At 37.6% G+C, this 13,513-nt stretch overlaps 1 protein-coding gene across 1 annotated transcript in view; it reads left to right on the top strand.

Annotated features, from left to right (window-relative positions):
- The first annotated feature begins 440 nt into the window (after nucleotides 1–440).
- LOC122803186 (olfactory receptor 2AT4-like) overlaps nucleotides 441–13,513 on the top strand; it is a 172,673-nt gene continuing 159,600 nt past the window's right edge. Inside the window, exon 1 of the mRNA XM_044072798.1 lies at nucleotides 441–681. Within this exon, the coding sequence (XP_043928733.1) occupies nucleotides 441–681 (241 nt within the window). The remainder of the gene's footprint in view (nucleotides 682–13,513) is intronic.

Genomic DNA, 13,513 nt, shown 5'->3' on the forward strand with positions numbered 1-13,513 from the left:
TTAAACATAATTACATATACTTTGAAGGCCAATTATATAGGCAAGTTACAGGTGTGGCAATGGGGGTGGCATGCGCACCCATGTTTGCTAACTATGTAATGGCCAAGTGGGAAGATAGATTCATCCTAAATAGCCAATATGTTAAATCTTAGGGGATCTATATTAGATTTTTGGACGATATCTTTCTTTTATGGAATGACACCATTGAAAGGTTAGAACAATTCCTTGTCTATTTGGATAATAGTGTTGATGTTTTGTCTTTTTCCAGTCACTTCAACAGTGAGTGTATTCATTATCTAGGCATCAAATTAACTAAGGATAGAATAGGGGGTAGGTTTGTGTCTAATGGTTATAGGAAACCTACCTTTTCTAATGCTTACTTCACCAGCCGGCACCCAAAATATCAAAAAAAGGCAGTTGTGAAGGGCCAGCTGGTGAGGATGGCTCGGATGGTCTCTGATATGAAGACTTTTACAAGGGAATGTGATAAAGTTTTGGATATGTTTGAAAAAAGAGGTTATCCATCAGGATTTTTGGTAGAATTAAAGGATGAGGTTGTGAGAAAAAGACGGAACAGTGTATTTTTACCACTTTTAGGCACTGGCGGTTCCGCCACCATGGTTAGTAATATAATAGAGAGGGATAATAGTATGAGTTGCATTCTTACCTACAGCCTGGATAGTAAGAGCATTAGGAATATTATAGAAAAAAAAAATTAGTGTATTATTGCTAGTGATATAGATGTGTATGGTATGAATTTGGAAAAAATAGGTAGTAAACCAACTTTTGTATTTAAAAAAGTGGTGTCGTTGAAACAAAAGTTGGAATGGAAGCATGCTCATAATTTTAGTAGTATGCAAAATAATGGCACAAAAAATGTGGCTCATGTTCCCAGTGTCCAGGTATAATGTGTAGTGATTATTGTATAGTAAGGAATGTCACATATTATGTGAAGGGAAGATTTAAATATGACATGAAAAATGTGGTCTATATTGCTATGTGCAATCAATGTTCAAGTTTTTACATAGGTAAGACGAAGAGAAGGTTATGTGACCGTATGTATGAACATTTTTCTGATATTAAAAATTGTAAGCAAAACAATGCTTTCTATAGACACATTAGTAAAAATCTTTCCCATAGCTTTAAATTCATGGTGGTGGAAAAGGTAGTGAATGATGTACAAGGGAACATGGTTGATGAACATCTTGACATGATGGAATTAAAGTGGCAAATTGTTTTAAATGCAACTCATCACCCAGGGTTGAATAACACTTTATCCCTGCTCCCTGTGTTAAAGTAAAACAATTGAATTTTAAATGAAGTTTCAGTGTTTTTATTGGTATAAAAAGATGTGATTTTTAAACTGCTGGATTAGGATGGTATTTAAATTGGCTTGACTTTTTTACTAAATGAGTTCTGAGGAAGTTCAATTACGAAAGAAAGCAATAAACTCTGTGAAGTTTGTGGAATAAATGACAATTTGATTATATGGACTTTTTTCCTTTTATCCAATATTTTATTGGCTGCTGGTAACACCCATTGCATTGTGTACTAGCTGTTTTTTCTAGCTGCCGAAGTGGGTTCTGTTTGTTTCATTTCGATTTTTTGTGATGTGCTGACTGCTTTTTTGTGGGGGTTTCTTAATTTTGAGATTCCAAGATCTAGAGGTTTTGAATTCGACATTCTGAACTTGTGAGCCCATATAAATATATATATATACATATATATATATATATATATATATATATATATATATATATATATATATATGTGTGTGTGTGTGTGTGTGTGTGTGTGTGTGTGTGTGCGTGTGTGTTTGTGTGAATATATATATATATATATATATATATATATATATATATATATATATATATATATGGTTGACTATCAAATGCACGAAAATCACAACCATGAACGGTGATTTCCACAATGCATATCCTTGACCCATACATATTAAGTAGGTCATAAAGTCAATGCAACATGATCGACAACATTCTGTCAATATTAATGTTGGCAGCTGCCATTGCCAACCATGCTTCGTGTCCCTGCCTTGTGTACATCCTTCTGAACGGACATATACATGAACATCGACATTCCGACTGTCGCTCCTACCATGTTCGAGGAGGAGGCTGTCGTGTAACTGAATGTCGACACTTTGATTGTAAACCTATATATATATATATATATATATATATATATATATATATATATATACATATATATATATATATATACAGATTTTTCTTAATGACATTTTAGAATTTCAAGTATTTACTGAAAAATGCAAGCATACCTTCTCAAGGTCAGTAGTCTTCTGTGCATATATATCCCAAATTAATATCCTCTTCTGTGTTATCCACATGAGTCTCCTCACCTTCAGGTTCTCTAGCTATATGTTTCCCTTTTATGGTGTAGATTCAGGGCTTTCAGCACAGTGAATATGCAAATGTGGTGTGAACTCATTAGAATTGCTGAATCCCAATTATTTGGCTCCGTGTAGCAGATGAAAACATAAGCAGACACCCCTACAGTGTTTGTTGCTAATGGATTGTAACAGTGAAGGATTACTGTAGGGAGAAGGAAAGGGTCTATATTATGTATTCGAAGTTTCAAAACTTCAAACCTCATATGTCTTGACAACATATGAGCGAAGTTTGAAACATCGAAAATATAATAAAAAATTTAAAAAAAAACTTACCTCAATGCTCTGAGCAGAGGGCCAAGCCCCCTGCACCCCCCATGTGGGGGGCCATACTCCCACTAGTTAAATATACCAATTCCAAGATCGCACTTCAGTGCAGAAAAGGGAAATTTTCCCATTCTGCACCGTACGGAGCCGTTGCTTTTCACCTTTGAACTTTTTAAAGTTTGATCGTATGGTGTCAACCATATAACATTCAAACTTTAAAAAGTTTGAATAATTAATAGGGACCCAAAGAAAATCACAGCAGCAATTCAGACTGCCCAACCATCAGTAGGTGTGTCAGCTTGGTTAGACTTACAAAGTGAAGAAGTAAGTGTATCAAGATTTTAAATGTAAGTAAGCAGCCACATTTAACAGCTTCTACTCAGTAGTATCCAACCTTCCCTTCATTTGTTGACAACTGTATATTATTGCCATTTAATATCCTCACACATTTTAATGGCAATAGTCATAAATGGTTGTGTGATCACTCAGTGCACTACATCTGAAATTAATACATGTACAAACAACTGTCATATATTTGGTTAGTATCGTGAATGATGTTACAGTTGGTTGTATGTAGAATGATTTCTCTGCTGCAAAGCTGTTTGTGTGGCAAGAGGAATAAGACACCATTATTGTGTTCTGAAAGTAAATTGGAGTGCGAGTTCAAATCCAGACCTGTATAAAAATATTTCATGTGTATCCTCAAAAATCTTGTAGTGCTTATTTCATGGATTAATTTTCTTCATTTCAACTACTTTCTTCTTTTTTTTTAATGCAAACATGGGCAACACAGAAACACAATGAATGTCAAGTTTAGCTTTACTTATCTTGTTTGTGTGACACTTAGCTGTGCACAAACCCAGACTAGTGGCCCACACAGGAAGCAGACAGAACACCTGCAGACAGGACATGGAAAGTGTAAAGGTAAAAAAGGAGTTATTGTTGCAATTTTTGCTTTCCATCATGCAACGCCGCTAAGTGACATTGTACGGTGGTTAGCAAGGTTCACAACACCTGGAGCCATCAAACACCTGCAGACAGGACACAGACAGTCAATAATTTAAAATGGATACATTCTATTAATTCTGTTGGGCACAGCAGAAACACACTAAGCAGCATTGTGCAGCAGTTAACACACAGAACTTAAGAATGAATAGGGAATTATGCAACTTCATTTAACTATTCTGGTGGCAGCAGGTGTAAGTGCAGGGCTGTAATACAGGTGGTCCTGCATCCTAATACAGGAAGTACACCATATTTTTACTGTTCTGACAGTCCAGTTTATAGCAATGAAAAGAAAAATATACAAGTGTTCGTTTGTCAGTCTTGCGGCAATAGGTTTAAGTGTAGGGCTGCCATACACATGGTGCTGGGTTCTAATACAGCTCATTTCAGGCATTATTTCTGTTGTTCCATTTCACATTATATTCAATCTCACTTATAGCACTTCATATAGTGGAGCTTATATGAATTATAGGTATGAGGGATAAGACATATTTAATGTATTTTGAGTTGTATGACTTAGGGTATACTGTCTACTATATTTCTGTAAGTATAATCATGCTATCCGGACTTGGATGGCCTTCACACTTAAATAAGATACAGGTACAAATGAATCTATACACAAGAATCTTGTCAGGTCTTGTCTTGTCTGCTTAACATTTTGCAAAGGATGTTAGCATCATTGCTCAGGTTTGTGCATTACCAGTAAACGTGATGACAAGAATTGGCAGGAAATCATTGCTTGCCATTCCTCTACTTTTGATATTAGGTCTGGCATTAGAGGGGAAGGTGCCAAGTTTAGGATGAAGAGGTGGGGTTTTCAGGAGTCCAGCATATTTGTTGGACTCCTGGTAAAATGCCACGGCCAAAGGCTTCTGGACACGGACTATTCCATCTCCTAGTTTAAATCTGAGGCTTGGGGTAGTTTGACTAAGGCTGTATCCAGTGTGACTGGCATTCCACACACACTAGAGAACAGTGTAGGCATCAATTCAATTAACTACAAAGGTGCCAGAGGGATACACTCAACCACTGGTTGGCTGAGTTTCAAACTGGTGGCATCCCACAGTTGTGTAAGTATGCTAATAAAGATAATTTTTTACTACACAGAAAGTTGAATATGCAAGACTGGAATGCATAATGATCTTCTGTTCTTTTGTTTTGTTTTCTTTTCTTTCCACAACTAATGCCAAAATAGAGTTGAATAGACAGCCTCATGCTGATCATCTGGAGAGACTGAGGGAAGCAAGTGATATGTATGCAGCACAACAGAAGTATTATTTTAGCTTTAAATGTTAATGATATTTTTTGTATTGTGTACAGTAGCAAAGTGAGCAAATTGAGCATGCATATCCTAATTGTAAAAGCAAGTATGCATGTATAATTCTGTAGCACATACCAACTTTAGCAGCCATGTATAGGACTGAAGTCACTGGTTGTGGATTTAAACACCATGAGTAACAGCTATACAATACTGCATTTCTTTCATAATATTACATTAATTTAACTCTATACAAGTGGCATAAATGTCTTGCTTTTAACTGTAATCAGTAACTTGGACCAAACATATGTGAAATATATGGACATTGCAAGGATTACATTGAGCAATCCATAATTATAGTTTGTAGTTGATAGGATATATCAACAGATGTCATGCACTAAAGCTGCCCTGCAGCCTTGTAAAAAACAGACTTGTGCCATGGCACTTGTGAAAGTACTGAGCTCTGTAGCTTGTGTACTTAGATAGGTAGGTGGTTCTGTTATCAGGGCAGCTAACTGGTGTGTGTGTGTGTGTGTGTGTGTGTGTGTGTGTGTGTGTGTGTGTGTGTGTGTGTGTGTGTGTGTGTGTGTGTGTGTGTGTGTGTGTCTATCCAGAAGTACATAGGTGTGTAGCTGACACTTATCACTCCAATTCCATATATTGAAAGTATTTTGACACTTACACAAGCATACACATTCATTTTATGCAAGCCTCCCAACATCTTCTCTCTAACATCCAGTGCTGATGTAATTCATTATATGTTACGCTGCAGCCTTGCAAAAGTCAGACTTGTGCTATGGCTCTTGCATAAAGTACTGAGCTCTGTAGTCGGTGCACTTAGATATGTGGGGGTTCTGTTTTCATTGCAGTCAACCGGGTTTTGTTTGTGTGTGTGTGTGTGTGTGTGTGTGTGTGTGTGTGTGTGTGTGTGTGTGTGTGTGTGTGTGTGTGTGTGTGTGTGTGTGTGTGTGTGTGTGTGTGTGTGTGTGTAGCCAAAAGAGCATAAGTGTGCAGCTGACAGTTACCACTCCAATTCCATGAATTAAGCAGCATTTTGACACTTGCACAAGCATACACAACCATTTCATGCAGGCCTCCCAGCATCTTCTCTCCAACATCCAGTGCTGATGTCATCTACTATAAAGTTGTCTTGCAGCCTGGTAAAAGTCAGACTTGTACTGTGGTGCTTGTGTAAAGTACTGAGCTCTATAGAGAGTTAAGGGTTCTGTTCTCACTGCAGTCAACTGGAGTGTGTGTGTGCCCTTGTTTGAAATTCCAGAGTGCATTTTACACCAGAATGTGGAACACTGCTATTGGCATTTTCCCTCACCAGACACTGCTGATGTCATCAGCTATAAATTGTTTTCTGACATTCTCCAAGTCAGACTTGAGCTGTGGCACGTGCCTTAAATACAGAGTTGTCTAGTCAGTGTACTTAGACAAGTAGGGGGTTCTATTTTCACTGCAGGCAACAGAGGTGTGTGCTTGTGGCCTTACTTGATGTTAAAGAGTGCATTTTACACCAGCATGTGGGACACTGCTATTAGCATTTTCTCTTTACCAGACTGCTGTTGTAAAATCCTCAGATCTGAATACAATGGTTTGACTTATGATGTGCATAATGTAGTCTTTCCATACCACTGTGGACACTTTGTAGTTGAAATTCAAATTGCTATCTATGTGTGTTCTCAGGTTTTACACATTGGGTTTCAGCATATGTGGTGTGTTGTTATTGCTGCAGCTGGCAGGGAATTCCACTTTTCAAAAGGCCAGAATAAAGACAAATGTTTGTGTTTCTTTGTAGACAGTGTGGCTTTGGCACCAATCATTTGTCTGTGTTAGCCCCTATTGTAGTATGTTATCATCATTGGTGGACTCAATGATTGCACCCAATATGCAAGAATCAGCAAACTTGGTAAGCCAAATGCTGTATACTTTAGGCTGAACTGTTGAGAAATAGATTCCCAAGAGTAAAGAACCAAGCACAGATCCCTGGGGTACACAAGTGGTGACAGCTCCACTGACAGAGCTCGATTCACCAACTTTCGCAGTATGTGTTCTGTCAGTTAGCCAGTTGGTTACCCATATAGTGACGTAAGGGTTAATCCCCATCTGGGAGAGTTTCTCAATACCTAAGTGGGGGATTGTGTCTAAACCCTAGGCTAGATCAAGATAGGGGGTATGCACTGCCTTACCTTCATCCAAGCCTATCAATCAGAATGAATGGGCTGTGACATCACAGATCACCTATGGAATGATTCAGCATATACACCTTCATGACATAGCTTAATACAAACTTCAATGCACACTCCCCATAGACTATGTTCTTGTAGAAGGGTGTACATCAATATGCATCCATCTGAGTTGGGGGGGGGCAGGACCTAATGCATGCATGTTTAGACACATCCTGGATTTCCTTATCTGTGTGGTAGACCAACATGTGATCATGAACCTTTTTTAAATGGACACTAGTAATATCCCAGCTGTGTATAACAGACCTGTGTGAGTTACTAATGATATATTGCATCTGTTACATCTATTAAGTGTCCTCAAAGAGGTCATTGAGGGCATGCATAATGACAACACTATCATCCTGTGGAACATGACCAGGCCAAGGCATTTGACACAAATCCACACTGAGGTATGTAATCAACACTGTAAGATGTAGCAATAAACACCTATATCACCAAGTGGGTAGACCAGTGAATCACATACGTGGCATCAAAATATGTTGAAATGCGTGACATGACCTATATCTCAGGTTCAGTGATCATGTTCATAAATCAAAGCTGTCTGCTAAGCCCTTTCCTGTCCATTACTAAAGTCATAGGCATCACAAATAACATACAAATCATGTGTCCAAACAGCTGTCTGAAGGATTACAGATTGTGGGCAATCATTGAATCCAACTGTGATATTAGTATAATACAGACTGGTCTATATTATATCATTGAATGCTTAAAAAAGTGAACGATGATTAATCGACCCCATGTAAGTGAAAGCTTACAATCCCGAACACTCAGAACAGCAATTTTTTTCCCAGGGAAAAAAATCGCTGTTCCAAAACAGAAAAAAAAACTTTAAAACATTACATAAAGTGGGGGGCTTCACCCCCAACACCCCCCGACGTGGGGGGCTGTGCCGCCCCCACACCCCCTACTTAAATATACCAACTCTGAGATCGCACTACAGTGATGAAAATGGCAAAATACCGAAGGCAGCCAAACGATTTCTTTCCCAGGGAAAGAATTCGCTTATATGCCATTTCGGTATTTTGCCGTTTCACACTTTCAAGTTCAATCAAGATGCATTAGAAAGAATGCCTCTTCGATCATCTAATAGGGAACCATACAGAAAGTATTAACACACACCAAAGACTGCTGCCACATTCATGAAAACACATGAGATGAAAAAAAAACATTGGGGGATTTACGTTACGAAAACAAATACACAACCTAAGGAAAATATGGACATCACACCCTACCAGCAAACCAACTGCTATGTGACCTGCATCCTTGGGTAGATGTTATATGAAACATCCACCAGCATGTGTCCACAGTGCTTGATACCCCCTTGTATGTAACACAATTACTGACTGTGTGAAGGACATCCACATCAAAGGCCATAATACCTCCATAGTTCACAGCCTTCATCACACCAATAATTGAGTGCAATGCACCCTTCTTCATGTACCTCCCTACACATTTTCCAGTGATGTGTAACTGATGTATACCACCTTTGTCACAGTGAGCTGTAGCACATCTTACTGGCCATACCTTGGTATCCTTTTTATTGCATAAACATTACTGCCTGATGGTGAGGAACATCCATCAAATGCATGTGTGATACCTGTTCTGGTGATGCACACAGTACATACATAGATATTTGACAACACTGATGGCATGCATTAAATTTGTGGCAATGTGGATTGTGCTATACATATATATATATATATATATATATATATATATATATATATATATATATATATACTGTATATATGTATATATATACTGTATATATATATATATATATATATATATATATATATATATATATATATATATATATACTGTATATGTGTGTGTGTGTATATATATATATATATATATATATATATATATATGCCATGCACACCAGTCACCTAGCCTGCAGTGATCCTAATGATACATACAGGTATAGCTGTGTCCCTCCTAACACCTCCAGCAGATGTTACAGTGTCAGGACAGTGTGCTTGATTGCCCTCATAGATTACTGACATGTCATAATAGTTGTACAAGTATGTTTATGCAGAACCATCTATGATCACTTAGAATCACATATATTGTGTCAAAGACATGGGATTACTGGAGGTATTATTCTGATATTGTCCATGATTATGCATGCTTTTTTACTGTTGTCCATGAGCCTGCAACTGTGTCATGCTTGTTAGAGATCTCTGTTGACATTACACTCATATTTAGACAAATCATATTCTAAAACTTTTTTGTCTGTCCTCTAAAAATATTTTTTTTAGAAATTCAGAGGAATACCCTCTATTCAATAGTATGCCTTTTAAAGTTTAAATTTCCTTATTGAAGGTTGCATTTTTAGAAACTCTTCTTGCTAATCATACAAGTTACCCTTTGACAAGTGTTTTTTTCTGGTGTGCAGGATGGCAGCTGTCAAACTAGAGTAAAGAACTGCAATATGAAAAACATTTTTTAACATGATCAACTTTCAGCCCCACATCCAAATAATTGATTGATGACATTGATAGATTTAGTCATAGCAAAATTCAGAAAATGAGTGGTGGTGTTCATGTATGAGAAAAACTAATGTAGCATAGTTTCAGTGTCCTCCGAAATATAACAATGTCATCCAGGAAGCTCCCTTAAAGGCAGCAACTGTCACCAAACAATAAAGAAAATATGTAGTTATGTTCCCAAAAACCTAAGTTGATGTTTGTTATTTAGACAAAAAAGGTTTGAGAATTTTTATAAACCTCTCTTGGGAAGCAATATGGATGTTGAGATAGGAGATTTACTTAAAGACACCAAGTTCAACAAAGGATGTATTATCACATACAATAATGAGGCTGGAAGTATTCAGGTGATTCGGACAAACAATTGCACAATTTTGGAAATGGGTGGTTTGAGTATGGACAAATTAGGGAATGCACCCATTGTGACTTTTAGGAGAGAGAGAAATATTAAAAACTACTTGGAAAGTGAAAAAGTTGCCAACATTGACTGACTGACACCTCAGAAGATGTTGAAATGTTTTAGATGCACGCAGTGCTCTTGCATACACGAAGTTGAAGATGTAGAGTTTAAAAGGGTATGGGGATATTATATGCTCCAATAGATGTAAATGTAGAACTGAAAAAGTAGTTTACATTGCTTGTTGTTCTTAGTGTCCATCCTTTTATATTAGTAAAATGGAGAAGGCACTAAAATATAGAATTTATGAGCATCTTAGAGATATAAAGAAGCAGGATACAAGGAACGGTCTGTGGAAACATATTCAAATAAATGGTGGTCATTGTTTCCATTTTTTATATAGATTTAATTGAAGTATTTATTTATTTATTGAACATTTGTTGACATGGAAAGTCTAACTATGACAGAGCCTATTTTCAGGGGAGGCCAAGGGAGAAACTTTCCAGATGCATGTCTTTGGAATGTAGCAGGAAATCAGAGCACGTGGAGAAAACCCATACAAACACAGGGAAGACATGCAGATTCCACACAGAATGCACCCCAGTCAAGAATTGAACTGGAGAACCTCTTGCTGTGAGGTGACAACCTTGCACTGCACCATCGTGCCACTCAAGTAGATTCTAGAGAGGGACCATGGAAAACAAAATTGGAATGTAAAGAATCGGAATGACAAATTAAAACTAATGCCGCTGGTCCCTATGCCTTGAATGAATCAGTTTTCTTTTCCTGCTTTTTATTGCTTAAGGCTTTGAGTTGTTAAAATCTATTGCATGGACTGAAATGTATTTTAAAATGTTTTCAGTTAACTTACCATGAACTTGGTGGGTTCATAATTGTTGCAATATAAGTTATATAGGCAATATTGTGGGCAACACACGCATTTTGGACATTTGTTTATATTAATGTGCTGTTTTTTTATGTTCAAATAACATGGATTTTAATTTTAGTATGGAACATACTATGAAGCATACTGTTGCTTTACGTGACTGGCCCAATTGCAACAATGTCATTTTGGGGGGCTTTTACATTTAAATATGAGATTTATAGTTATATCGTTACTTTGAAAAAGTCTTGTGATACACTAGGGATGAAAGTGTATTTTTTCATGTGTGGCAATAAATTATCAAGTTTGTTTTAAGCTTACAGCATTATTTTCCATTTTTACCTTGCTGAACTATGGGATTGTGTAAGCAGTAAGATTATGGTGGAATTGTGGCTGGGCATTTATTCTCTTGCTTGCTTACATGTTTTTGTTCCCTGGTTTTAACTTTTTAGATTTCTCTCCCTGATAGATGTCTTCTGTATTGTTCATATCAGGATGCTTATTTCACAAAGATGTCTTCTCCATTGTTATGCCACCTTGTGTGACAGTCACATAATATATATTTTTCACTGTGCAGTCCATACTGTACCATATTGATATGTGATTAGTTTTCCTGCTACAATCTTCTTTCATTGACATGCCCTCATCTGCTGTACATTAGTTTATTTCACCTGTCCTCTTTCCCTGTGTTCATTCCTACAGTTCTTCTGTATGCCTCTATTCAATACACTCACTTCCCTTGACTGTTAATTTTACATGGCAGTCCATGTACCATTGCAGATCATTTACACAACTTCTGTAAAGAATTCTGGAATGGGATTTCACAATACTCTGCACTGTATACACTGTCCTGTATTGTGTTTGGACCATATACATTACTATATGTTAAACCCTGTTAATCACTTTGGCATTCCATACAATCCTGGTAATCCAGTTTGGTCAATTGTAAACATGTTGGGTATCAGTGTTGCTGTATATGGTTTCTTGGCCAGCACCACTATTGGCAGCCATGAAACTGTGCTTGTTTACATTTAAACATGGTGAGTGACATGAATATGTAATTAGCACTGCTGTTCACCATGCAAACATGTAAAGTCCATGTAGGCTTCACGCAAAGCCTACATGGAGGTTATTGAATACCACGGATGATGTACAGTGGCCATGATGCCTTTCATCTCATTCCTCAATTACTCTTTCAGTGTTTTATGTTACTGTTGATACTGACAGTCTGTATACATGCATTCCACATGTCATGGGTACTGTGTTAGTGAAAGAATATATAAGTAATAAAACATAAGTGTCACAGATTGTGAATTTTGTTTGTGAATGTATGATGCTTATTTTATCAAATACTTTTTTAAAAAACAAAATGGTTCAGCATGTTATGGTGCTGCTGTGGGGGAAGTATGGTACCCAGTCCAGTTATGTAAATTTAAGTTTGTTAAACGTCTGTAGTATTACACAGATAATTTATGGATTTTTAACAGCTGAAGAGAGATCTTTAAAAAGCTATATTAACTTTTTAAATGTCACTGAGAGCTTCTCAAAAGCTTGCACGGAGTGCAAGATGAGTGCAGGAGCCACACAGGCAATACGTCTGCCGTGCGATCCAGGAACAGCCTGCAGGGGTGTACACGAGAGCACCAGCACTAATCCTGCATGGACTAAGCCCTGGTATGCAAATCACCTCATTTTCAGGAGGAATTCATGCAAATGAGGTGAATTTCCAATCCAGGAAGCTTGCAATAGTCCATGCAAGATTAGGGCAATCTGCAGAAATGTACTCGGTTAGTAACCAAGTATATTTCTACAAAATTACAAATAGAGCTATGACAGCTCCAAATAAAGGCTGCATATCACTAAGCAAGCATGCCAATGGCCAAGTAGAAGGCCATTGGTATTGCAAACAATAAAAAAAAAAAAAAAAAAAATGAAAAAAACAACTTAGAATTTTTTTTCGCTGATCTCGGCTGTTTAAGCATAGGGCAGCGGTGCGCAAACAGGATCGGGAGAAAATAAGAAAATAAACTTAAAATGGGCATTCTAACTAAAATCAGTATTCTGCCATGCAAGTCAATGGCAGGCAGAAGACAACCTGGCCAGTGAGTAGTGGTTGCTTAGGGGGGAAGCTCAGTGTGGGGCATGTAACTATGCATTAGCAGGCAATCCTATGCAAATGAGGGGAAGGATAGTAAATCCCAGTTTTCCCCAGCATGTGAGACAGATCCCATCAGTGAAAGAGTATGAATAGCTGGGTGCAAGACTAGGAGATAGGTGACATCATGGGGGTGTTGGGCATACTGTAAGCAGATTGGAGTCCAGTGGCTTGGGATTGCTCCTAGCTTAGCACAGCTCAGCTAGGGGGGTGTCTAAACCTGCCTAGCACTCTATACAAAGTGTAAGCAGGTGTGCATGCCATGCACCAGGTTTTACAGGAAGAAAAAATAAGTTAAACCAGGAAATAATAGCATTTGCGCGGCACGCCCCCGGGCTTAAACAGGAAGGCAATGTGAGGGGAAAACAGCAGTGGGAAGGTA

The sequence above is a fragment of the Protopterus annectens genome, chromosome 5.part1 (assembly GCF_019279795.1).
Source record: "Protopterus annectens isolate FY-2018-M chromosome 5.part1, PAN1.0, whole genome shotgun sequence".
NCBI lineage: Eukaryota > Metazoa > Chordata > Ceratodontiformes > Protopteridae > Protopterus > Protopterus annectens.